General features: G+C 41.9%; 1 protein-coding gene and 2 long non-coding RNA genes across 3 annotated transcripts; all 3 read right to left on the reverse strand.

The window, feature by feature from the left end:
- Positions 1–591: 591 nt before the first annotated feature.
- LOC148782052 (uncharacterized) lies at positions 592–3,868 on the reverse strand. The gene is made up of 2 exons (XR_016055363.1): positions 2,598–3,868; positions 592–799 (listed from the first exon to the last, which is right to left on the reverse strand). It is a non-coding gene; the product is annotated as an uncharacterized LOC148782052 (long non-coding RNA).
- Positions 3,869–9,054: 5,186 nt separating this feature from the next.
- LOC148782053 (uncharacterized) lies at positions 9,055–10,428 on the reverse strand. Its single transcript, XM_088866272.1, has 2 exons — positions 10,010–10,428; positions 9,055–9,568 (listed from the first exon to the last, which is right to left on the reverse strand). Exons 1-2 carry the CDS (start codon positions 10,426–10,428, stop codon positions 9,055–9,057), a joined length of 933 nt encoding a protein of 310 aa, XP_088722398.1.
- Positions 10,429–11,016: 588 nt separating this feature from the next.
- LOC148782054 (uncharacterized) lies at positions 11,017–26,041 on the reverse strand. Its single transcript, XR_016055364.1, has 2 exons — positions 25,672–26,041; positions 11,017–11,214 (listed from the first exon to the last, which is right to left on the reverse strand). It is a non-coding gene; the product is annotated as an uncharacterized LOC148782054 (long non-coding RNA).
- Positions 26,042–27,084: the final 1,043 nt, after the last annotated feature.

Consider the following 27,084-nt stretch of genomic DNA (forward strand, 5'->3'; position numbering starts at 1 on the left):
GTGTGCTCAAGATGCTAAATGAAGATGCAAGATATGCTAAGCATGCTTAAGCAAGGTTTAAACATACTCGAGGATGATCAAACTATCAAGACTATGCTTAAAGAAGACTACTCATGCATAAACTCAAACATGGAGCATACAAAGAAGAAGCAAGAAAGAGAGGAAGAAGCAAGAAAGAGAGTAAGGAGCATCAAAATTATAAAGGAAAAGAAGAATGAAAGAAATGGTTACCTGGGGGTTGAGTTGAGCTAGCCATGAGTCGCCTCTAAAACTCTCTTTCTTACTCTAACAAGAAGGGTCTCTCTCAGTTTCTCTGTCTACAAATCAGAAAATGGGGAGGAATGAAGTAAAGGGAACCCCCTGAGCCCTTATATACCCCTTATATAAACCTTTTCCCTCATATGCCCTTACAAAGTCTCTACTCCCTTTAAGTCAACTGTCACGACTCCGCCCCCAACCACCTCATCTCTGATACCAAAGAGCGATCGGGCACGGGTCGTGATCCCAAAGTAGTGTTTGTTACTCGGGTAGGAGCAGACTCAACGCCTTAATCTCGGTAATCAAGCAAACCAAGGAAAGTAGATGCTCACAGGCCTAAAAAGCTAAAACTTAGCAAATTCATTTATAAGAAAAGATGTTTTATTACAGAACAACCCAAAAGTAGTACAACAGAGTTTAGGGCTCCAAGGCCCAAGGTTACATAGTTTAGAGTAAACATGACAATTAAAGCTGAGAGTCCAACTACATACAAGATCTAAAACTCCTCCTTGAAATGGCCGCCTTGATCCTTAACTGCAACCTGCACTCCCAACTCTGAACCTGTCACTCTCAGTCTCTAAGGCGGAAAAAGGTGGGATGAGCCATGAAGCTCAAGAAGCAAATCTAGTGTTATGCATTGGTAACAAGCCTAAACAATTTTATTAAATATAGCCAGTTGCACAGCAGTGGTCCTATGCAGTAATCAATATATCAATACGTCAACTGTAAACATGACATCCAAATAGCAATAGTCATGTAGTCCTTACAATTACAAGAAATCACATACACAATTCATTCATTACACACTCACTCCCCAATCCACCTATTCCTTCTAGTCGAAGCCCTATCCATCAGGCCATGCTAAACCCGTTGCATAGGACATCTACCATCCCATAGGAGGGAGGGTAATGAAAAGTGGGGTAATCTGTTTCTTAATACCCTCAACTCATGCACACGGTCCCCAATGCACAGTGTGGTTCGACAGGGCCTTACTTTGCAAGGCATCAATCAATCACATATCTCATCTCATGAATTACAGCGAGCGACCTTCTTTCCTCCCCTAGCCAGTTCATGTCATTATGCGGGTTGGGGAACATGCTGGCATTACTATCTTAGCACACCAGTCTCCACTACCGATGGGTATCCCATCGCGTAGTGGCCAGTATCCATAAACGATGGCCATTCTCAAAATAATATAACAGAGCAGTGTTCACTACCAATGGGTGTCCCATTGCGTAATGATCACCATAAGGGCCTCATCTCTCCCTCAAGCCTTCAACTCATCCATGTCAATTCAAGGCTTAATAACAAATAAATCACATTCTCACTATAGCAATATGCCGTTTAGCACAAAGCACCCATCACATACGCTAGCATGGAGTACTTACAAGTGGTTATTATTATTGGTAGTCCGACACTTATCATGAAACTTTCATCATTAAGTTATCGCATTGATATTTCCATATCACTTTTCACATAGCACATTGTGGTGAAGCATCATTCACATAGTCTTAGAGCACAAGCATGGCAATTATCATATATCATTCACACTTTTCTCTTATGAAGGATAATTTTGATGTTTCAATTAATAGCTAAATAAGAAATTAAATACTTCACCTATCAAGGAAATCGAGCCTCATTTGTTAGATCAAAGGCTTGGCCCCATACAAGTGATAGTTGGTGGAAAACAATAAGAAGTGACGTGATAATGTATCTTGAGGCATAACTCAAAATTTATAGGAAATTTCAAAAATCTCAAAACATGCACATTAGAGCCCATTCATAGACATTTCCAATGGTGTAATTTAAGGGCATTTGGAAGCCTTTTGTTTGGGCAAAGGCGTGGCTTAAAATGAGTCACAGTTGCTGTGAATTACAACAACTGTGAGCAGTGAAACGTTTTATATTTTGGTCTACGTCTTTCAATCTATACAAAATTTCAAATATGGCATCAAAAGCAACGTTAAAGTGGACACGTATATCTCTCGTTCGGGACCAGTTTGAGCCCGTTTGGGCACCGTTTGGCCAGCAAAAAGATCAACGCAAGAACCCTCATAATTGCTGGAAATTTCCTTTCCAACAAGTATTCACATGTTATTATCACAATACACACCATCTATAAGTTCAATTAGCAAGTTTGGCAAGAAGATTTCCTTTATAATTTTTTCCAAGTTCATTGGCAGTGGATAATTGCTCATTCCTTTTTCATTTTCCTCACATCACTACGTTCTTGCATTTAACCTACCACTTTCTTATTTTTCATAACACCTCACTCCATGGAGATCTCAAGGCATAGCAATGACTTCATGAAAAATCTCAATAGCACTAAATCCATTTACCTAGTGGCCACGGTGCTCCCAACTCCCTTGCACAAGTCGCCCCTTACTCTCCCATGGCAAATTAAGCCTTGGATTCTCACGCACAGGTCACCCTTGCTCCAGTCGGTAGCTGCCCAACGACAACAGCACAAGATTCTCTAACAGAGAAGGTTTGAGGAAATGAGAGGGAAAACGGTGCTGAGGGTGAGGAGGGGTGCGATTTATAAGCACGTGGGTTGGTGGGATTCACAATGGCTGACGTCGTGGGTAGCTGGGGAAAAAGGTTGTGGCTGGCGTCACATGAGCGTCGCCGCGATGAAAAATTTGGCACATCGCTGACCTGCTACGCACAATACACCCGCAGCGACTCTCCAGACGGTGATATGCTCACGGTGATGCGCCAAATGGAAATATGCTCGCGGCGATACTCCAGCTGGCGATACGCTCGTAGCGATGCCTCCACTCTCAAGCGACGATACCTCCACTCTCGAGCGGTGATACCTCCATACTCGCGCGGCGATACCTCCTCTCTCCTGCAGTGATACCTCCACTCTCGCACGACGATACCTCCTCTCTCGCTCGGTGATACCTCCTCTCTAACGAGGTGATACCTCCACTTTCACACGGCGATACCTCCTGTAAGGGCCACAATTCGATTGAACTAGACCACTCGCGGCAGTGGAGAGAGAGAGGGAAGATTAGCGTCGTCTGCGTGATTTGGGCTACTCCTGTCCATGTAGCATAAAAGCAAATGCTGTGCGTCAGGATGAAAAGATGGTAACAAAGGGTATCACCGATAGCGAGAGAAGGGTATCACCGCGAGCGAGAGAAGCGTAAGAGGTATCTTCGTGTGTGTATTGTCGACTGGAGCATCATCGCGAGCTTATCACCGCCTGGGTTAACGCTGTGCGTGGTTGGTCTAGTATGCAACCATCAGTGGCATCAGCGCTGCGCCGTATCAGTCAGCATCGTACCGAGTAGGTCAATGCCATGCCGCGTGTGTGACACCAGCCGCAACGCTCTGCCCAACCACCCGTGGCGTTAGCCACAGTGGATCTCACCAACCCACACGCCTATAAATCATGCCCCTCCTTGCTCTCAATGTCATTTTCTCTTTCCTTCCCCTCAAACTTTCTCTTGTGCTGCTATCATTGGGGAAATACCAAATCGTGCAAGGAGATACGGGTGACCTGCGCGTGGGGAAAGCAAGGAGCAACCTGCGCAAGGAAGCTTAGGAGAGCCATGACCATGTAAGCGGATTTAGTTCTATGTATGATAGAACGAGTGAATGTTAAATGGAAGATAAATGAATTAGAATGAATGTTGAACATAGCCTATGAGCTTTTGGAAAATCACAAAGTTATTTCCTTGCCAAACTTACAAGTTCACTTGATACGATTAAGACAAAATTTATGATCTAAGTGATTTATAAATGAGGTATAATATGGTGATGAAATGTTAATGTTTGAGGGAAGGATATTTTTTCAGCAACTGTGTGGTCTCTTGCCCCATGCCTTTTTCTAACCAAATGGAGCCCCAATGGGCCCAAATCAGTTTTAAATGAAAGATACACATGTCTAGTTAAAGTTTGCCTTTTTTTTTTTGTATTATGATAAAAATAACACATGGATCAAAACATATGGCCTAAAACGTGGGACATGTCACTGCTCACAGTCGCTATAATTCTAGCATCTGTGACTCCTTTGGGGCATTGCCATCTGCGTGAAATTGCATGTGCATTGCCATCTGCATGAAATTGCATGTCCATCGCTGCATGTCCATCGCTGCTTGTGTTTGGGCATCGCCAGTTGTGTGAACTTGCATGGGCATCGCCAGTTGTGTGAACTTGCATGTGCATCGCCTCTTGTGTTTGGGCATCACCATCTGTGTGAAATTGCATGAGCATCGCCGCTTGTATTTGGGAATTACCGTCTGTGTGAAATTGCATGTGTATCGCCGCTTGTGTTTGGGCATTGTCGTCTGCATGAAATTGCATGAGCATTGCTGCATGTGTTTGAGCATTGCCGTTTGTGAAACTGCATGTGGGTAGCGCTGCGTGCGTAACGCCGTGAGCGTAACATTGCGCACATAATAGCGTCGTGCGTGTGGCGTCATGCACATAGCGTAGTGCGCATAGCACCATGTGCATAGCGTCATGCGTGTCACTGCCGTCTGAGTGCCAGGTGATAATCTTCATGTGAAAACTACTAAATACCATACTGCTTTATGAATGGTATTATGCAACTATGCTTTATGTGAAATTTGATACGTGTCATATTGATGTTATTACTTCATGGTGAAAGTTTCATGATAACTGCCAAAATTCCATTGATAATATTCATGTATAAATGTTATGTTACAATTCTTGTAGTGAATGCTTCGTGTTAATCGCCATACTGTTATGATGAGGATGTGATTCATCTATTATGAGACGTTGAATTGGCATGAATAAATTGAATGCTCGAGCATGGAAAGAGGTCATAATGATGACCACTATGCAATGGGGCACCCATTGGTAGTGGGTACTGTTCTGTTATATCGATGTAAGACTGGCCACTGCTTTATTGATACTGGCCACTACACGATGGGACACCCATCGAGAGTGGAGATTGATGCACTGAGACAGTAATACTGGCATGTTCCCTAACCTGCACAATAACAGGAACTGGTGAGGGGAGAAAAGAGGTCGCTTCTTGTGATTCATGAGATGAGATATGAGATTGATTGATTCCTTGCAAGGTGAAGGCCTATCGAACCCCCAATGCGTGTTGGGAACCGTGTACGTGAGTTGAGGGTATTACGCAGTGGATTACCCCACTTGTCATTACCCTCCTTCCTGTGAGATAGTAGAAGCCCTAAGCAACAGGGTTGGATTGGCCTAATTGATAGGGCTTCTACTAGCAGGAGTAGGTGAACTAGGGAGTGAGTGTATAATGAATGAATTGTGAATATGATTTCCGATAGTTGTAATGACTGCATGATATTGATTTTTTGATATTATCTATGATTGATGCCTAACATTGTTCATAATCGATGCATGATATTGTTCATATTTGATGCAATGTTACTTGGATATCATGATTGTAACCCATGCACTGATCTGATGACCAAGATGCATAACCACTGCACTGCAACTAATTATGATCAAATAATGGTTTATTACACATGATTAGAATCGTCACCAATGCTTGTTGAGCTTCAAAGCTCATTCCATTATTTTCCTCCCCGTAGACAGAGAGTAACAGGTTCGGGGCTGGAAGTGCGGACCGTAGCTGAAGACTGAGGCGGCCACCTGAGAAGGATTTTTTGACCTTGTTGGTAGCTGGGCTCTCAGCCCTATTTGTATTATCTTCTTAGAATTATGTAACTATGGGCCCTAGATCCCTGAACTCTATTCTACTACTTTTAAAATGTAATGTAATGTAACAACTTTTTTATGATTGATTTGGCCAAGTTTTAAATTCTAGATTTATGCAGCTTTTACTTTCCTTGGTTTGCTTGATTACTGAGAAAAAGGCATTGAATCTACTCTTACTTGATAGACAAACGCTACATTAGGATCACGAACCCGTGCTCGATCGCCCTCCATTAGGGAAAGGTTGGTGACATCCACTCTCGCGCAGTGATACCTCCTCTCTCGCTACACACACGATGATGTCCCTCTACTGATTCTATCATCGTGCGTGTCTCATGACCGGGATAATTTGTGGTACTTATATCACCCCCCCCCCCCCCCCCCCGCCCCCTTAAAAAGGGATTTTGTCCTCAAAATCATTAGTTAAAGAGGTAGGGGTATTTCCCCCTAATTTGATCCTCCCATTCCCATGTTGATTCTTCCCTTGTGTGATGTTGCCATTTCACCCGGACCAAGGGAATTTCTTTATTGCGTAACTCTTTTATTCTCCGGTCAGATATCCCATTTGGTCATTCAACATAGGTCAAGTCCTCCCTGATTGGGATTGGTTCGTATTTCAAAACATGGGTTGGGTAATATCGATATTTCCTCAGTAATGATACATGAAAGACATGGTGAATATTGGTCAGTTCAGGTGGCAGGGAGAGTCTGTATGCCATGTTCCCAACTCTTTCCAGAATTTCAAAAGGCCCAATATATCTTGGGCTCAACTTTCCCTTCTTGCCAAATCTCATAATACCCTTGGTTGGTAATATATTCAGGAAGACCCGATCACCTATTTCAAATTCGAGGTCTCTCCTGCGTTTATCGACATAAATCTTTTGCCGACTTTGGGCTGTCATGAGCCGTTCTCTAATTAAGGCAATCTTCTCAAAAGTTATCTGGACTATTTCGAGCCCAGGTAATTTCCTCTTGCCCACCTCATCCCAGCAGGTGGACGATCTACACTTGCTCCCATATAGGGCCTCATACGGTGTCATTTGGATGCTGGCTTGTAAGAAAACTTTGTCAAGGGCAGATGGTCCTCCCAGTTTCCCATAAAATCAATGGCACATGCCCTTAGCACGTCCTCTAGTGTTTCAATGATCCTGTCTGATTGGCCATCGGTCTGGGGATGAAAGGCAGTGCTGAAGGTAAGTTCGATCCCCAAAGTTGATTACAGGCTAGCTCATAATCTAGAGGTAAACCTAGTGTCTATGTCAGACACAATGCCCATGGGTACACTATGTAATCTTACAATTTCTCTGATGTACAACTGGGCCAGCTTATGCAGGGTATAAGTCATGCGAACTGGTAAGAAATAAGCGACCTTAGTTAATCGGTCCACAATGACCCAGATACTATCATGTCCATCACTTGACGTGGGCAATCCAGAAACAAAATCCATTGTGACATGTTCCCACTTCGGTATGGGCAAGGGCTGCAATAGTCCCACAGATTTATGATGTTCTGCCTTCACTTGCTGGCACGTCAAGCACTTAGCGACAAACTGAGCCACATCTCTCTTCATGTTGTTCCACTAAAAGGCCTTTTTCAGATCCTGATATATCTTTGTACTCCCAGGGCGTATCGTGTAACATGAGTGGTGTGCTTCTTCCAGAACAACCCTTTTTACACTATTGTTATTAGGGACACACACATGGCCCTTGAACCTCAACATCATATCACTGCCCAAGGTGAAATGCTCTTCTTCTCCCATTTTCATTTCTTTATGAATTTTCATGAGATGAGGTTCTTCTTGTTGCGCTACTCCAATTTGTTGACAGAGTTGGGGTTCGACCCTCACACACGAGAGTACACCGACCCCATCATCAAGGGGTAGAGTTGGGTGCCACTCTACTGTGTCTTCTAGCAATCGCATCTCTCGAATCATCAGGTGTGCCACAGAGACCACAGCTTTCTGGCTTAGGGCATTGCCTACTACGTTAGTTTTTCCTGGATGGTAATCAATTATACAGTCGTAATCATTCAATAAGTTCATCCATCTCCTTTGCCTCATATCCCGTTCCTTTTGGGAAAATAGGTACTTGAGGCTCTTATGATCTATGAATACTTTAAATCAGGCCCCATAGAGGCAGTGTCTACAGATCTTTAACGCAAACACTACAGCCACAAGCTCTACGGCATGCGTTGGATAGTTCTGCTCATACAGTTTCAATTGTCTGGAAGAGAATGCAATAACCTTGCCCCCCACCACAAGTCCTTTATGGGATGTGTCTGTATAAACCACAAAGTCCTCATTCCCTTCAGGCAAGGTTAGTGTTGGGGCTGTGGTGAATCTCTTCTTAAGTTCCTGAAATCTTCTCTCACAGTCATTGACCACAAAAATTCCATATTCTTCTGGGTCAGCCGAGTAAGGGGGAGTGCTATTTTTTAGAATCCCTCTACAAAGCGTCGGTAGTATCCTGCTAACCCCAAAAAGCTATGAACTTTGGTTACATTTGTTGGTTTCTCCCACTTAAGCACTGATTCAATTTTAGAGGGATCAACCGTGATCCCATCCTTAGAAATGATGTGACTAAGGAAGACTACATTGCGGAGCCAAAATTCGCTCTTGCTTAGTTTGGCATACAATCTTTCTGACCTCAGAGCTTGCAAGACGGTTCTCAAATGCTGCCCATGCAGTTCCCAACTCTTCGAATACACCAAAACATCATCAATAAAAACTACTATGAAATCGTATAGGAAAGGTCAAAACACCCGATTCATCAATCCATGAACACCGCAAGGGAATTGGTTAACCCAAACGGCATTACAAGAAACTCGTAATGGCCGCATTGAGTTCTAAAAGCAGTCTTCAGGACATCTCCCTCTTTAATTCGTAATTGGTGATACCCCCGATCGGATGTCAATCTTTGAAAACACTTGGGCTCCCTGGAGTTAATCAAAAAGATCATCAATCCTAGGAAGAAGATACGTATTTTTCACTGTCACTTGGTTCAACTTCCTACAGTCAATACATAACCTCAGGGACCCATCTTTGCTTTTCACAAATAGGATAGGTGCACCCTAGGGTGACACTCTAGGTCGGATGAATCCCTTGTCCAATAATTCCTGCAACTGCTATTTTAAGTCCTTCAACTCAGCTGGGGCCATTCTATACAGGGCATTAGAGATGGGAACCGTTCCTAGGACTACATCTATCTCAAATTCAATTTCCCTTACTGGAGGTAGGGAGGGTAACTCTTCTGAAAATACCTCAGGGTACTCCCTAACAACTGGTATTTCCTCTAGTTGGGCCTGAACACCCTTATTCTCTACTACATAAGCCAGATAGCCTTCACATTTCTTAGTCAGGAGGCGGGAGGCCAAGAGGGCGAAAATAAGATGCAAAGGGTAAATGTCTCTGGTGCCCTCAAAGTGCAGTACTGCTTGATTAGGACATTTAAAGGTTACCATCTTTTCATGACAATTGACGGTGGCAGGATGAGTGTACAACCAATCCATGCCCAGGATAACATCAAAGTCCTGAATATCTAAGAGGATCAAGTCTATAGGTAGGTTGCACCCATCAATTTTAATCCCACTCTTTCTAAATATCCTATCAGTTTCCAGGGAACCCCCACATGTGTGCTTACTACCAGAGTATAGTTGAGACATGCAGGTGTAACATTTAAATGGTAAGCAAATTGGGGTGCAACAAATGAATGAGAGGAACCAGGATCAATTAAGGCTTTGGCTCTAGCACCACAGATAGAAAATGTACCTCTGATCACCAAGGTGGACGCCTTGGCTTCTTGTTCGGTGAGAGCGAACACTCGTCCATGTGCCTTTGGTTGGTCCTCGATCTTTTCCATGGGGAATCTTTAACTCAGTGATCAGGCTTGCCACATCTCAAACATACATTCTGCTTCCTATAGCATTCGGCGGTAGTGTGGTTGTCTTTTCCACAATGAGAGAATACCGAGTGTCAATCGCTTTCCATTTTGCCCTGGTGATTCTTCTGGGCCCTCTGATTAAGCTAGTAGGGCTTCCTATAATATCCCTTCTTAGAAATTGTCAAGGCTTCTTTCCAAACCTTCCTGGCGGCACAGCCTTCATCTTTCCTTCCTTCTTCGATATATGGTCCTCGCAATCCCTTTCAATCCTTAAAGCAAAGTCCACCAATGGGGCGTATGACTTCAGGTTGGCCGACATCACTCTTCCTCTAATATCCGGCCGAAGACCCCACTCGAATTTAGCCACCTTCCTCAACTCGGTGTTAATAATGTGGGGCTCGTACTTAGAGAGCTCTACAAATCTGGTGGTAGATTGCTCCGTTGTCATACCTCCTTGTTGGAGTTCAATAAACTCTACTTCTTTTCTCTCATTGACGGAGTCAGCAAAATGCTTCTCATCGAAGGCTATCACGAAGTTTTCCCATATGATCTCGGTCCCCGACTTTCCCCAAGACTGCTTCACCAAGTCCCACCAGTGTCCGGCTTCTCCTTCCAGCATGAAGGTTCCTAATCTGATCTTCTGCTAGCTCAAGCAATGTAGCACCTCTAGGATCTTTTCTATCTGTCTCTTCCATCTCTCAGTCTTCTTTACTCCTCCTTGCCCCAAAAAGGTAGGGGGTGCCAGCCTTCTAAACCTCTCTAAAAGGCTATTGTCATTCTGTTTCGGGGTAGGGGTAGACTAAGCTGGCATTGATTCTTTTATCATTTGGGTCATAGCCCCCAGAGTCCTATAGAATTCACCGAGCACCTCGGTGTTCTCATTTTTGGAACTAGCACTGTGGGTATGATCTCTCAGCATCTTCAACCTAACCACAAGAGCACCCAGTCACTTGTCTACCCCAAAGCTACTCTAAAGACTCCCCCCTAAACCCCCTAAGTCAAAGACCCTATCCTGGCTCCTCCGATACCATAACTGTCACAACCTCCTCACCTCTGATGCCGAAGAACGACCGAGCGTGGGTTTGTGATCCCAAAGTAGCATTTGTTACTTGCGTAGGAACAGACTCAATGCCTTAATCTCGGTAATCAAGTAAACCAAGGAAAGTAGAAGCTTACAAGCTTAAAAAGCTAAAACTTAGCAAATTCATTTATAAGAAAAGAAGTTTTATTACATTACATCCCAAAACTAGTACAATAGAGTTCAAGGCTCCGTGGTCTAAGGTTACATAGTTTAGATCAAACAAGACAATCAGGGCTGAGAGCCCAACTACATACAAGATCTAAAACTTCTCCTTGAAATGGCCGCCTTGATCCTTAACTGCAACTCGCATTCCCAGCTCTGAACCTGCCACTCTCAATCGCCAAGGAGAAAAAATGTGGGATGAGCTTTGAAGCTCAGTAAGAAAATCTAGTGTTATGCATTGGTAACAATTTTATTAAATATAGGAAGTTGCACAGTAGTGGTCCTATGCAGTAATCAATATATCAATACGTCAATTGCAAACATGACATCCAAATAGCAATAATCATGCAATCATTACAATTACAGGAAATCACATACACAATTCATTCATTACACACTCACTCCCTAATCCACCGACTCCTTTTAGTAGAAGCCCTATCCATCAGGCCAAGCCAAACCCGTTGCTTAGGACTTCTACCATCCCATAGGAGGGAGGGTAATGACAAGTGGGGTAATCGGCTTCGTAATACCCTCAACTCACGCATACGGTCTCTAGCGCGCATTGGGGTTCGACAGACCCTTACCTTGCAAGGCATCAATAAATCACATATCTCATCTCATAAATTACAGGGAGCAATTGTCTTTTCTCCCCTAACCATTTCCTGTCATTGTTCATGTTAGGGAACCTGGTGGCATTACTGTCTTAGCGTACCAGTCTCCACTACCGATGGGTATCCCATCGCTAAATGGCCAGTATCCATAAACGATGGTTATTATCACAATAATATAACAGAGCAGTGTTCACTACCAATGGGCGTCCCACTGCGTAATGATCACCATTAGGGCCTCATCTCTCGGTCGAACATTCCATTCATCCATGCCAATTCAAGGCTTTGTAACAAATAAATCAAATTCTCATTATAATAATATGACATTTAGCGTAAGGCACCCATCACATAGGCTAGCATGGAGTACTTACAAGTGGTTATTATTATTGACAATCTGGCACTAATCATGAAAATTTTGTCATTAAGTTATCGCTTTGATATTGCCATATCACTTTTCACATAGCACATTGTGGCAAAGCATCATTCACAGAGTCTTAGAGTACAAGCATGACAATTATCATATATCATTCACACTTTTCACTTATTAAGGAAAAATTTGATGTTCCAATTAGTAGCTAAATGAGAAATTAAATACTTCACTTATAAAGGAAATCGGCCCTTATTTGTTAGATCAAAGGCTTGGCCCCATACACGCGATAGTTGTTGGAAAACAGTAAGCAGTGACGTGATAATACATCTTGAGGCATAACTCATAATTTATAGGAAATTTCGAAAATCTCAAAACATGCACATTGGTGCCCATTCATAGACATTTCCAATGGTGTAATTTACGGGCTTTTGGAAGCCTTTTGCTAGGGCAAAGGTGTGTCCCAAAGTGAGTCACAGGTGCTGGGATTTACAGCAACTGTGAGTAGTGACAAGTTTCACATTTTGGTCTACATCTTTTAATCTATACAGCATTTCAATATGGCATCAAAAGAAAACTTAAAGTGGACACATGTATCTCTCTTTCGGGATCGGTTTGAGTCCGTTTGGGTGCTGTTTGGCCAGCAAAACGCAAGAGCCCTCATAATTGCTAGAAATTTCCTTTCCCACAAGTATTCACATGTTATTATCATAATACACACCAGTTATAAGTTGAATTAGAAAGTTTGGCAAGAAGATTTCCTTTATAATTTTTTCCAAGTTCATTGACAATGGATAATTTCTCATTCCGTTTCCATTTTCCACAAATCTCTACGTTCTTGCATTTTAACCTACCATTTTCCTATTTTTCATATCACTTTATTCCATGGAGATCTCAAGGCATAGCAATAACTTCATGAAAAATCTCAAGGCCTAGTACTAAATCCACTTACCTAACGGCCACGATGCTCCCAACTCCCTTGCACAGGTCGCCCCTTACTCCCCCACGGCAGATTTACCCTTGGATTCTCACATGTAGGTTGCCCTTGCTCCAGCCGGCAACTGCCCAACGACAGTAGCACAAGACTCTCTAAAAAATAAGGTTTGAGGGAATGAGAAGGAAAACGGTGCTGAGGGTGAGGAGGGGTGTGATTAATAGGCATGTGGGTTGGTGGGATTCACTATGGCTGACGTCGCGGGTGATTGGGGAAAAGGGTTGTGGCTAACATCACACGAGCTGCGCGGTGATGACAAATTTGGCGCGAAGCTGACCTGCTACGCACAATATGCTCGCAAGGACGCTCCAGCCGATGATACCCTCGTGATGATGTGCCAAACGACAATACACTCGTGGTGATACTCTAGTCGGCGATACTATTGCGGCGATGCCTCCACTCTCGCGCAGTTACCTCCTCTCTCGCACAGTGGTACCTCCTCTCTCGCACAGTGGTACCTCCACTCTCACGCGGCAATACCTCCACTCTTGTGCAACGATACCTTCTCTCTCGTGCGGCCTCCTCTCTCGCGCAACGATACCTCCTCTCTCGCATGGCGATACCTTCACTCTCGTGCGGCGATACTTCCTCTCTCAAGCGGCGATGCCTCCTCTCTCACGTTGCGATACATCCGCTCTCGTGCGGCGATACCTACTCTCTTGCTACTTACACGGCGTTGTCCCTCTATTGATTCTATTGTCGTGTGCATCTCAAGATCAGGAAAATTTGTGGTCCTTACATCAACAAGGAGAGACAATGGAATTTTAAAGAATATGAAGGGATTAGAGGTCAAAGAAAGAGGCAAAATGACTGCCCTTGCCCTTGACTGCCCCTTTGATTCAAAATATCCCCCAAGGGCAAAAAGGGAAAACATTTTCAAAAGGTGTTAGAATGGAGCGAACCCGGGCTTGTTGCAAAGCTCGAGCCCGACCTAGTCCAAAAATGTCTGTTTAAAGCCATGATTGGGCCTCTTACCCAGGCCACTGTGCCCATGAAGGCTTGGGTGGACTTGTTCTCCTTTTCCTCTGTCAAATGCTCATACCCCGCGCCTAAGGGTGGGTCCGTCTCTCTCTTCCCCCTCTTGTTCTTTCTTGTCTTGCTTTCCCCTCTCATCGAAGTTCCAGGCCTGTGCCTACGGTGGGCCTGTCATCACTCATTCTCCGCCTCTCTCATGCCCACTTGATAAATATTTTTGGGCATGCTCCAAGGCGCGTGCCCGTCATCCTCTCGTTTATCTTTATCACCCCCTTTCTCATCAAAGTCCTAGGTCCGTGCCAAGGGCGGACCCATCATCTCATCCTCTTTTCATTTCTCTCGTCTCTTTTGATAGGTATGGACCCCCAACCAAAGGGTGTGTCCATTATCCTCTCTCATTCTATTCTACTTTATCAAAATTTCACCCTCATTTCTCATTCATCATTACTCACATGAGCCTATGGTTTAACCATGAGCTCAACACACACTTGTGCACATTGATACAAGGTGATCAAAGGGGTTATGCTCTTGTTTACCTACACACACTAACCCCCCAATGGGCAACCTTGAGCTATGTGAAGCCTATAATCTTGAGCTCAATAGCCCCATTTTTATACCCTCTACATTCAAAACATGATCCTGTTAGCCCAGTAAAACCCATCCCAGACCCACTTTCTAAACCAATTACAAACCCACCAGATTCAAATATCCTAAAAATGATGTACTTCACCAGGTCATCATCATTGCAAAGGATGTTTTCTACCCTTAATGTGCCTGATCCCCAGTAGAGACACATGCTTAATGTGTCCTATTCCCAATGAAGACACACTGAGCACTTTTTACAAAGGTATCCTTGTCCCTCAAATGCCACTAGAGATACACCTTTGCATAGGCTTCAAAATTGTAGTTAAGCCTATCATTTGGTTGATGCATGACTTACAAAATAATCACGATTTCCACTGTAGACCATGATGACTTATAAAAGCCACGGGAGTCCCAATCACCCCCATCAACTTGGCTTATTATCCCCGTAAGTTAGGTAAAAAATCATCTCTTTGTCTAAGAAATTACCCTTTTCATTGAAATTCCATCCACCAGCTCAAATATTATCATAAACCATCCTAGAAACCTCTTCACCTGAGCTTCACCTAAGAACTCCATTATCCCCATGGGGCTACACTAAAGCATACCCTACTCATTTGAGCCTTCATAAGATCTCATTTGAGCCTTCATAAGACCTCATGAGTACTACCATGCTCGAAGAGTCATATGGACCTTCAATAGTTCATTAGCCCCAGTGGATCATTACCCCCATCACCCCGGTGGTCTATCACTTTAGCGATTCATAAGCCACAGTGACTGGTCGTCATCCCCAATGGTGTAGATACAATATGACTTGTGTATGAAACATGTTATATCTTCATCACCCAAGGGAGCCTTTCAGTCCCCAAGAAGGTAACCACTTCTCTACCCTAAAGATACCTATTATCCCCAAGGAGTTATCATGCACCAGTGATCTCCTGGTATACTTAAACCGCTATATCCCAATAAGTGTGAGTCATTCATCACCTTGCATAAACCCAAAATATCTCCATTAGTTTGCATCCTCCTAATAAACGCCTCACCCATAGTATTTGTTACCTTAGTGAGCCTTATACGGTCATAACCCCTCCATCATATTCATCATCAAGGAGGAGGTCTTCCCATTTATAAAGACAAACACAGTCATGAAATTGTGGGTAAAATTGTTAAAAAGAAGCCAAGCATGATGAACATCTAATGAGGATCATCATGAGTAAACGTGAGAACTTCAAGTGAACATAGCCATGAAGCTCTGGGTAAGATTGCCAAAAATAAAAAGTTGGGCATGGTGAAAACCTGAAAGGTCACCATGAGTAAAAATGAAAGACGGGCGTGGCTATGAAGCCACAAGTAAACGTGTTCTAAAATAGAAAAGTGGGCATGGTGAAAATCCACAAGGGTGCCATGAGTAAAACTGGAAATAAAAAGGTGGATGTGACCTCGAAGTCACAGGTAAAAGAACCTCAATAAACGAAGAAGTTGGTGAAAATCGTTCTGCGACAGCTCAAGTGAAAACCTGAAAGGGCTCCTGGAATAATAAATAGTTGATGCAGCATTCACCCTCATAGGTGGCTTCAACCAATTACAGCAAATGCTCGGTGGTTTAGGAATTAATACCCTCATGGATACCTTACCATCGACCAAAAAGAGCTTAAGAAAATCCAACAACTTTGGTTAGAATGGTGAATGACTCCTGAAGATTAGAAGAATCATCAAGATGGCATGTCAGGATAGCCATTTGTTGAAGAGATTCTCCAATCTAAGATGTCAACCAAAAACAGGAAGAGCATGTCCACAATTCAACATAGAAGTTCGTATAAGGCAATTGATTGCCTAGCCTGAATCGATACCCCAGTTTCGAGGGTAATTGTCTTATTAATGTTCCCATCTATTAGCAAGTTTAGACCTTTGGGACGGCCACTAAAAATCCATCAACTTAGTGCTAGTATGATAGGAGTTTTCAATGTAAAAAGGGAAGGAAACCCTTAAGCAAGGCCCCCGCTGCTAGACTTTCAAAAAACAAAATCTAACAGATTGAAACAAAGTCTGCAAGCAAGACCCCTGACTATCAGACACATCTGGATTCTGATAATAATGGCTCCTAAGCCCTTAAACAAGGCCCCCAGTTGTTGGAACAAAAAATACCACTGGATTGGGATCAAGCCCCAAAGGCACCCACCAGTTAGCGCATTTAGAAGCATTGTTGAGCTGGGAAGCAAGCCCATAAGCAAGGCCCCTGGTTATCATGCTACCTCAGAAAGGGGATTCTAGCAGTATTGGGTTTATCAAGCCCTTAAAAGGCCCCCAATCGTTAAAATCCACTTCGGACATCCCCAAGGAAAGAATCTTGGCATTGTCTCCCCCTCAAGAATTATGTTGATGTCAATGATCGAGAAGAAAAAGATTGTTAATAGATAATAAAAGCACCTTGTTGTACGTCATTTTTTACATACTTTCATCTCCCAAGCGAACAAGGAGAGAGCCGCAACAGCCTAGCCTTGCAGGTACACAAGACACCGGCAGGCCAACGTTGTGTATTAAAATAAAGCCTCGAACCATATGACTTGGGTACGGTGCCATCACACCAAGGAAGGACCTTATAAGTGTAGACCTATGCTAGCAGCTTCAAAACTATATCGAACCACTGCCATCACATTCAGAATGTCAGAAAACCTCAGGGGACCAAATTTGGACATAATCGGACCACCCAAAAGGGGTATACACCCAGGCGGCCTCGCAGCAGGCGGGTTTCACACTAGCGCAGTGAGGCTCCACCGAACCAGTCCCCAAACATGAAGACTGCAACATCATATTTTGGGAGCAGCTTTAAGAACCCATGGTGCCTTCCACTGAAACCAGGAAGGGCTCAGATCCTAATATGTTCAAGATCACGCCAACCTCGTCATTTTGACCTAAGGCAAGCACTTTGTGAGACATAGAGTCAAACTTCTCCTGAAAAGAATGTGCCCGCAAAACCAAAAAGACCAGGTTCAAGAAGAAGAAGCCTCGAATCCAGTGAAGCACAGCTCGACATCCACGCATCGGATCACCGCAGGGATGAGTTTAATGCAACTACCTCGCGAAGAGCTGCAAATTGGTATAACTCTTACGTTTAATCCAAGGTCCAATGGATGCAAGTCCCTAGGTCACAAAAAAAGTAAATCTGCCCGGTTACCGAAATCCCTCTTTCCGTTGACCTCTCAAATTGGGCAAAAACGTAAACCAGAATGGAATCAGCCTAAACTTGGTCTAAAATTACTGTGACTGTCTCCTCTTTCATTTGCAAGCAGAGCTAAGAGTTAGAACATCACAGGTCGAAATGCATTGGCGATCAAAGTTCACAAATCTTGCTAGACTTCCACCCCTTGGGAAAAGGCCACTGTTGCATGACTAAAGGGTATCAAAATGCTCAGAGTCACAAGGACATTGAAGATATGTTGACAAATCTTCTGAGCATCACCGCAAGTTGTAGAAAAAGGTTCCAAGATCTACCATGGCAGAACAACCTACATGCAGGGACAGCTTCTTCGTTAGCGGAAAACATATCAGGGACATTTTGGTTATTACGCCTAATTTCGAGATTTATTCCCAATTTCTTAAATTGTAATTAAGCTTTTTTTTTTAGCATTCATCCCTATTTGGTGAATCATCTATATAAGTAGGCTTAAGTCACTTGTAAACGGGGCTAGAAAAATCTTTTTGGCGGGGTATTTACCCATTATAAAACAGAGGCATTACGCTTGTTCTTTTTGTCGTTTGCTTCTGAGTTCTTAGTTCCATCAAGAAAACAGAGAAAAATTTGAGGGAGAGAAAAAACCCCTGAACGCACGGGTCCATGGGCACCTCCGAGTGCACGGACTCTTCCTTCCTCTTTCCAAAATCGGGTCACGCTCCAACCCTTTTCTCTCTCTCTCTCCCCCTTATGCAACCCACGTCACCAACAGATCCACGGACGCGAGGAAGGCCACGGGCTCCAACCCTTGGGTTCTCTCACATCCCCCCATCAGCCAGCCCCTCGAGACAATAGCCATAAGGAGGAACAGCCATATCTCATACCGGTCTTAAGCGACTGAGAGAGAGAGTAGAGAGGTTGCGAGCCTGAAGAGAGTCTTTGTCCAAGCCGGAGGGCTTCATGACTGTTCTAAGAGGGATGACCACCCGAACATGTCCCCCGATCCCCAAGCGGTGAGGCTAGCGTCCCAAAGCCCCCCCAGCTGTTAAAAATCTCTCTCATTGTTGGTGCCTATTCACCCATAGGAGTCCCGCACACCTGCGCGCACCCCTCACCGGTGCGCGCCCGCACCTCCTCGTGCGAGCCACCCTGCAGTTGTCCAAGAGATGCTTCTCATACCAACCCGCCAAGAACTAAGTCCAACCACACCTCAATAAGGATTTGAAAGATGAACTTTGATGACATTTTGTTCCGAATATTACCCTCCTTGCTTCTCTCAAAGAGTAGAATTCGATGGCAAAATTTTTTATATGTCATTTTTGACGTACCTATATCCCTTGAACGAATAATGAAAGAGCTGGTAGTAACCTGGTCCTGCCGGTGCCCAAGACGCCGCCATATCATGTGATCACTGTAGCAATATTGGGCGACCTCTGAAAATGTGTCAGAATGGCCTCTAATTGCATGAGAGGGTAGTTTTGGATACCCCAAGAACACCCATAAAGTTTCGTCACGTTCTGATACGTTTTGAGTTAATCAGGACGAAACGCACTTTTCAAATCTAGTTCATGTCATGTTCAAAATGGACTATATAACTATAGCCCTACTTTATAGGTCTCAAAAGAGTAACATGCCACTTTCATTGGATCCGAAAAGTTGAAAAACCCTCAAGGACCAAATTTCGGCTCAATCAGACCCCCCGAGACCATTCTAGGCCTAACTTAAAAAAAAAAGGTGGGTTTTACACTATTTTAGTGCAGCCTCGCTGAACCAGAAATGGAAACTTTGTTTTCTCATGGCAGAATGAATTTCAAATGCTAATACCTTGCTCTTTTTTTGTCTAATTAAGGTCAAATTCGGACATGAGCTAGATCTCAGCGATACGCTCGTTTTGACATATGGCACCCACATGGCGTAGCCCGAAACGAGAGAATTCTTAGAGAGATGTCGGTCTCAAAACATAAAAATTAAGATTTTAAAAAGAGGAACATCTCATTCTTTAAGAGGCTATAGCTCAAAATTCCGATGTCGGATCGTCGCAAGTATGTGTCCATTGCGACCGTGCATCGAAGAGATTCAGTTTGACATAATTTTTTAGTATGATCAGAGGTCGAATGACATCAAATTTTGAGGTCAAAAAAGGCATACTTTTCCAGTTGCTGGAATCCCACTTTTCGGCGACGTCCCAAATTTGAAACGCGCTCAAACTAAGACCAAATTGGATGAAATTCATCACAAAATGATCATGATAATATTCTATTCAATTTGTGATCAAAATGAAGGCTCGGAACATCATGAATCATGTCGAATCAGTAGTCGAAGAATCATAATTTTATGAAATTTGGCCGGATTTTGGGTTTTTTCTTAAAACATTGTTCCAAGACGATCAATGGGTATAAAAACGCATGTAACAATCCAAGCATCAATTCTAAGATATTTGATGACTCGAATTGCCGCAGTAAACATCCGAAAAAGCTCCCAATGCTTAACAATGGTAAGAGGCCCTTCATGAGGGATGGTTTTATCATTTGTTAAAAAATATTTAGGGTATTTTGGTCAATAATTCCAAAAATGGGATTATTATTTTAATCCATTAAATGTGTGCTTTTTGACAATTCTAGTGGTTTTTGAGCAATCCAGCCTTGTTTTGTGGTTGCTCTGAATAAAAAACTTAAGTCATTTGTAATATATCTCTTAGAGAAACTCTTGAGAGTTTTGGAAATTAGTGAGAAGAGCTTGAGAATTCTAAGAGCTTAAGCTTGCTCTTTTGGGTCGATTCCAAACCCAAGACTCAGGGAGAGAGGAGAGAGAAACAATTTTTAGAGAGAGAAAATACTCTTAGGAACCCTTCACTCCCTAGAACCCCAAAATTTCTATTTCCTTAGGATTCCCAACTCCCAATCTTACCTTATACACTCTAGTTCCTATATACCCTAGAAATGCTAACTCTCAATCCTACTCCATACAATCTACACCCTACCTTAGCTTTCCTACACCCAACCCTACTCCATACACCATAGTACTCCATACACCATAGTTTTCCATACACCTTAGTTCTCTTATACCTTGCCTTAATCTATACACTTTAGTTACACCAATACATCATAGGATCTATACACACTAGTTCCCATATACCATACCTTAACCCAACCCACCTAAGCGATATACCTAGACCTTAGACCCTAACCTTGACCCATAAAGATCAAGATTTCTCTGTCAAGTGCATGCAAAGGAACCAATGAAGGTCTACGTAAGCTCAAGCCTATTCTAGGTCCACTCTCTATCCTCTTCCTTATCTCTATCTTCTCTCTTTCTCTCTTTCTTCTTGCTTCTCTCTCTCTCCCTCTTCTCTCTTGCTCTCTTCTTTATTTCTTTCTTTCTTTCTCTCTTCTCTCTCTTTCTCTCTCTTTCTCTCTCTCTCTCTCTGCTCAAGCCCAAGGCGAGTCCGAGCCCCCTCCTCTCCTCTCTCTCTGCCACTCTCTCTCTCTTCTGAAATCCCAGATCCGCACCTTGGGGGGTGACTCTTCCCTCTTTTGTTATATTCTTTCTTCTATCCCCTCACATCCAAAGATCCCGGACCCACACTTAAGGGGGGTTCGTAATCTCCCTCCCTTTCTTATTCTCTCGTCTTCTCTCTCACCCTACGAAGGTCATGGACCCACACTTAAGGCGGGTCCATCTCGTTTCCCCTACTCTCTCATCTCCCATAGAGTCCGGAACCGCACCTAAGGCGGGTCCATCTCATTTGCCCTATTCTCTCATCTCCCTTAGAGCTCGGACCTGCACCTAAGGTGAGACAATCTCTCTCTCCCTTATACTCTCATCCTCCCTCACCCCCTCATGCCTTACTTAGTCCCAGACCTGCAACTAAGGCGGGTCTGTTCCTCTTTTTTTGTTCTCTCACCTCTTCTCACCCTCTCTCGCACCACAAAATCCCCGACCCGTACCTAAAGCGGGTCCATCTCCTATACCCACACCTCTTACCCCCTCTCATTCTCATCTCCTCCAAAGTACACAGACCTGCACCATAAGTGGATCCATCACCTCTTCACTTCTTTAAACTCCATACTCTATCTCTCTCTCTCTCTCTAACCCATATATTCATCTCTCAACTATCATTTCTTTATTATTATTTTATCATTTTTTTATTTCCTCTCTTTACTTGCTACTTCTTTCACCCTTGAGCACTTAATCTGGGGTCTTCTTGTGATAGTGCCTTAGAGTTCTAACTCTAGGATTGCTATCCAACCATCAGCTCGTACAATGTTGTTGAGTCATAAGAGACACTGATTCTCTTGCACTCGATCACTTGGGGTGGGGTCATCCTGAGCTAGTTTTTCTTAGAGTTCTAACCCTTATACTACTCTAACCACCGGGTTATACAGTGTTCGAGTTGTGAGAGATTTTCATCTTTTTTCACTCTCTTCGCTTCTCTGCCTGAATCATTGTTAGCGAGGATGAAATTAACATTACTGAGAGAAAACAAGTATGGGAACTTGTCGACTTATCTGAATATAGGAAGGCAATAGGATGCAAATGGATTCTCAAGAAGAAATTTAAAGTTGATGGAACCATTGATAAGGCTAGATTAGGAGCCAAAGGGTTTATTAAAAAAGGAGTAGAGAATGTGGAGACATATGTCCTTGTTGCAAAATCTACATCTATAAGGATAATTATAAGCATTGGTAGAATATTAAGACTTGGAATTATTTCAATTTAGATATTAATTCAGCTTTTTTTAAATGGAGAATTAAATGAAGATATTTATATGAAATAACCAGAGGGATATATAATTCTATGTCAAGAAAAAAAGTATATAAATTAAAAAAATCTTTATATGGCCAAAAACAATCATCTAGGCAATAGTACATAAATTTTCCCAAGGCAATTGCCCAAATTGAATATATATAGCTAATATATTGGATCACTGTGTATATGTTTCGAATAGTAGGAGTAAATTTGTGATTTTATCCCTAGATGTAGATGTTATTCTATTAGCTAGAAATGATATGAAAATGATCAATAAAACTAGATCTTGGCTTAATTCAATTTTGAAATGAAGGATATGGGAGAAGCGTTATATGTTTGGGAGATTACAAGGAATAGAAATTATAGGCTTCTCTACTTATTTTAAAAAAAAAATTTGAAAAAATATTCTTAAGAGATTTAAGATGGAATACTACAAAACAATGAAAGCTCTTATTTGTAAGGGCATGAAGCTATCAAATAAAGAATGTCTAATTAATGATGCAGATAAAGCTAAAATGAAACATGATTCATATAAAACAAGCAATTGGGTCTACTATGTACAATACCTTACATTAGTTTGGCAATAGGATATATCAGTGGATTTCAAAGTAACTCAAGTATGACTCACTGGCAAGCAATTAAAAGGATACTCAGATATATCCAAGGGATCAAACATAATAAATTGTGTAATCAAGTTGATGACCTGCAAATTCATGAATTCTCTAATGTAGACTTCACATGAGATCCTGATGATAGAAAACTCACTTTTGAAAATCTTTTCTTCTTTAGATGAGGTTATGTTTTTTGGTTTAGTAAGAAACATGAATGTGTTGCCCGTTGCATATTAGAAGCGAAATACATCTCTTTACTATAGCTTCTACTTTTGTCGTCTAGACAAACCACTTCATTAGGGATTTAAAGCTGCAAATAACTGACAAGCTAGTTCAGATATTTTGTGATAACGAGACTGCAATTTTGTTAACTAAAAATTGACCAATTAGCTCTAAATGTAAACATATAGCAGGTGATTATCATTATATCCAAGACATAGTGGAAAACAAAGAAATTGCAATACGTTATTTGTCTTCCAATGATATGATGGCGGATCCTTTAACCAAGGGATTGACTGCTAAAATGTCCTCTACACATGTGACTATGATGGGACCTAGAGAATATAAATTTTTCTCCCGAGAGGCACATTTGAATGCTACAAAGGACTAAATCATGTAGATGTACAAAACTTTGTAGCGAGCTATGTCATATTAGGTAAAATAATAAAAAAATAGTAAAAAATTATCTATATGCTTCACAATAAAATTCTTCTCTCCATATCTATTTTCTTTCTCTACCATTCTCAATAAAAAATTATTTCAGGCAGGTTGGAGCCCAGCCCTAATCGGGCCAAAGATGCAATGGCCCGGCCTTGGCCCTAGCCCTATCAAGGCCGGGCTAGGCCAAGAAAAATAGAAAAAAAAGAAAAAAAAAAAAAAAAAGTAAAAGAAAAAATCAAAGAAAAAGAGAGCTGGGATTTCTACCATTGGGCCATGGTTGCCAGACCTTAGCCTGTCCTTAGGCCACATTTTGTGGCCTAAGCTCTAGTTTTTTGGGGCTAGATTGACCAGGCGGGGTCGGGCCACTCAGCCCACTGCCACCCTTATTGCTCAAAAGTAGGGAGTTTATTGAAGTGGATTACTGTGTTCACTTTAGTGACTCAATTGTTTTATCGAGTATTAGATAATGGTAAAGTCTCTGCCGCTTCATAATTTGAGTAATTTGGCAAGAAGTTCACAGACGAAAGAGAACCGAAGCAAATACATTCAAAAAGTAATATGGGAGATAACTTGAGAAATCAAAATTATTGTTGTATTTTATTATGGAAAATATTACCATTTACCTTTGATAGAAGGGTTACAATTAATCTTGACTATTGAATGTGAAATTGGGTGGTTAAATTTATTCCATTGACCAAATTTAAAGTTTAAAAGAAATTTTCTCGAATATTGTGACACATCCAAGCTATCAAATTTCACATCTGATGGTTATAAGTAATTGTAACTTCCTTGCACTAAAGGTAAATCATCTTATTATATACAATCCTTTTATAAATATTGGAATTTTTTTTCTTTTCTCTTTTGGATGAGTTAGTGGGGAAAGAGCCCCTACCCTGATAGGAATTGAGCCTAGGATGTAGCATTGCAAATTGTCAAGCACTTACCACTTAAGCCTAGGCTCTTTCCTAAGCAAGTGGTAAGTTAGTAGGGATTTGAGCCCCTACCCTTTGGTGAGAATGGAGTCAAAGACTTCATCATGGGACTCGGCATTACTACTACCAAAGCCCTAGGCTATTCTCTAAAAAAAATGGTAATTAAGTAGGGATTTGGGCCCCTACCCTTTAATGAGAATAAAGTCAGATATCTAATTATAGAGCTCGACAATACTACCACCATGGCTCAACCACCCATTTTAAATCTAAGTTAGTGGGGAATTTCCTTTCTTTTGAACTTTATCAATGGTATATCCCAACCACCCATTTTAAATGTAAGAGCCACTAATAATCATGACCTCCTTGTACAAGACATAAATGATCTTATAGGGGTGGCAACTGGTCAGGTATAGATCAGGTCCGACTAGACTCGAATTCCGAATCCTGACCCTAAATACCACTTATGGACCCTTCCCCTTATCCGAGATATGGATTAAGACTTGGGACCCGGACCCATACCCATACTTGGGACAAAAATGAGGAGATCCCCTTTTTAATGCATAATTCTGTAAAAAAACTCCCAAATTTCATTTTTAATGCATAATTATGTTGAAATCACCCAAATTTCCTCAATGCAGCTTCTTCCACAAAGAGAAAGTTACCAAAAAAACTGCATTAAAATGCAAAAAACAAAGCTCCAAAATCAAATAATGACTTTCCATTTTTGTTGATCTTCCACCGAGTATCAAGATGCAAAAAAGAAAGTATGAAAATCAAATAAAAACTTCCCATTTTTGCTGATCAGCAAATGCAAAAAATAAAAATAAAAAAGCACGAAATTAAAGAAAATTTTGCTATTTTTGCTGATCTTCCACCAAGCATCAAGATGAAAAAATAAGAATACAAAAAAATCAAATAAAAACTTAGCATTTTTGCCAATCTTACACCAAGCATCAAATAAAAACTTGCCTTTTTTGCTCATCAATGATCCAGCTAGCCTTTTTTGCTCATCAAAAAAAACTTTCCTTTTTTGTTCATCAATGATCCCGCTTGGAAGAGAAATAGGATTTGACAGCAGCAGGGGAAGAGAGAGAGAGATAGTTGGACTTTTGCATGGGAAGAGAGAAGAGAGGTAACGTTTTGCAGGAGAAGATAGAGAAAAAAATGCAAATCTAGTGTCAAAGCTTCACAATTCGAACAAATGCAGAGCTTGGCCGACTAAGGTTTATGTGGTCGTAGCTTCGAATAGAGAGAGGGAGGGAGCTCAAAGCCTCAATGCTTTAACGGTGCTGGACTAGGAGCAGGTAGGGTTTGCCTTTGGGAAGGGATGCCTTAAGTTCGTTTAATTAGGGCTAAATTATAGTTAGTTAGATTATTGTTTAGTTAGGTATTTATGTTTTAAAATATATAATATGATTTTAATTGAATAATGAATTATTAATCATTATATACTTAAAATCCTAAATGTATATATTTAACTTAATAACTTATGGGTCCAGGTCACGTATGAAAGGAGAAGGGGTCCACCAATACCCGTACTCATACCCATAAATTTTTAGGTATGCATTGTTGGACACGAACCCTACCAGCCAGGTCCCGGGTCAGATACAGGTTCATTGCCAGCCCTACGATCCTATGCCTTGACCTCTATTAAAGGATACTTGTGGCATAACACGTGGAATACATTTGTTTAATCAAATTAAAATGGAAAAAGAAATGCGCATACAAAAAAGCGGTACATTTTTTTGGATATTTTTCTGCTTTGCATTGAAAGAGAGTTTTTTTTAAGGGTGAGAGAGAGGTCCACAAGGTTGGCCTTTGGATACTCCCAAGAAACAAAGGTCACTGTACTAATCCCACTCACACCCTGTTCACCTCAGTTCTTTTGAAGGCCTCGAATCTTATCATTCCTTCTCCCCAATAATTGAGAGTAAAAATTATAGAACTCTCTCCCTCTAAATGCCAAACTTTCACCTTGGTAATAAAACCATAAAAGGAAAATCAGTCTCTCTCTATGAGCTGTAGCTCTAATACGATGACAAGATGTCAATGTTTCCCCGCCGTTGGGATTTTCGATCTGGTTTAGCAATCCAAATCCACAATCGGGTTTATCGAACTGAAGATTTATAAAATTTAAAAAAAATAATTGAGGTCCATTCGTTGATAGAACTCTAGCTAGTTTCGCAAGAGAACCCGTCCGAACAAACCGACTTATTTAATAATTTAAAAGTAAAAAATTTAAAAGACGGTGGAATCAGTTCATATGAGTTATCTGACAAAATCAATCAGTTTTGTTGCAGAATTGGTACAAAAATCGGCCCGTTAATGAGGATAACCGGCTAGTTCCATATTAAAGGGATCGGAATCGGTCAAACTGATTCC

The sequence above is a fragment of the Amborella trichopoda genome, chromosome 5 (genome assembly GCF_054954075.1).
Source record: "Amborella trichopoda isolate Santa Cruz 75 chromosome 5, AtrichopodaSantaCruz75HAP2 v2.0, whole genome shotgun sequence".
In the NCBI taxonomy this organism is placed as follows: domain Eukaryota; kingdom Viridiplantae; phylum Streptophyta; class Magnoliopsida; order Amborellales; family Amborellaceae; genus Amborella; species Amborella trichopoda.

Bases quoted from the DNA above. Each gene is read 5' to 3' on its own strand.
- LOC148782053 (XM_088866272.1), bottom strand. From the start codon at position 10,428: ATGCTGGAAGGAGAAGCCGGACACTGGTGGGACTTGGTGAAGCAGTCT. The intron at 9,569-10,009 runs GTTTGGAAAGAA...ATACTCTGGTAG, and splicing joins AAGGCTGTGCCGCCAGGAAG to TAAGCACACATGTGGGGGTT.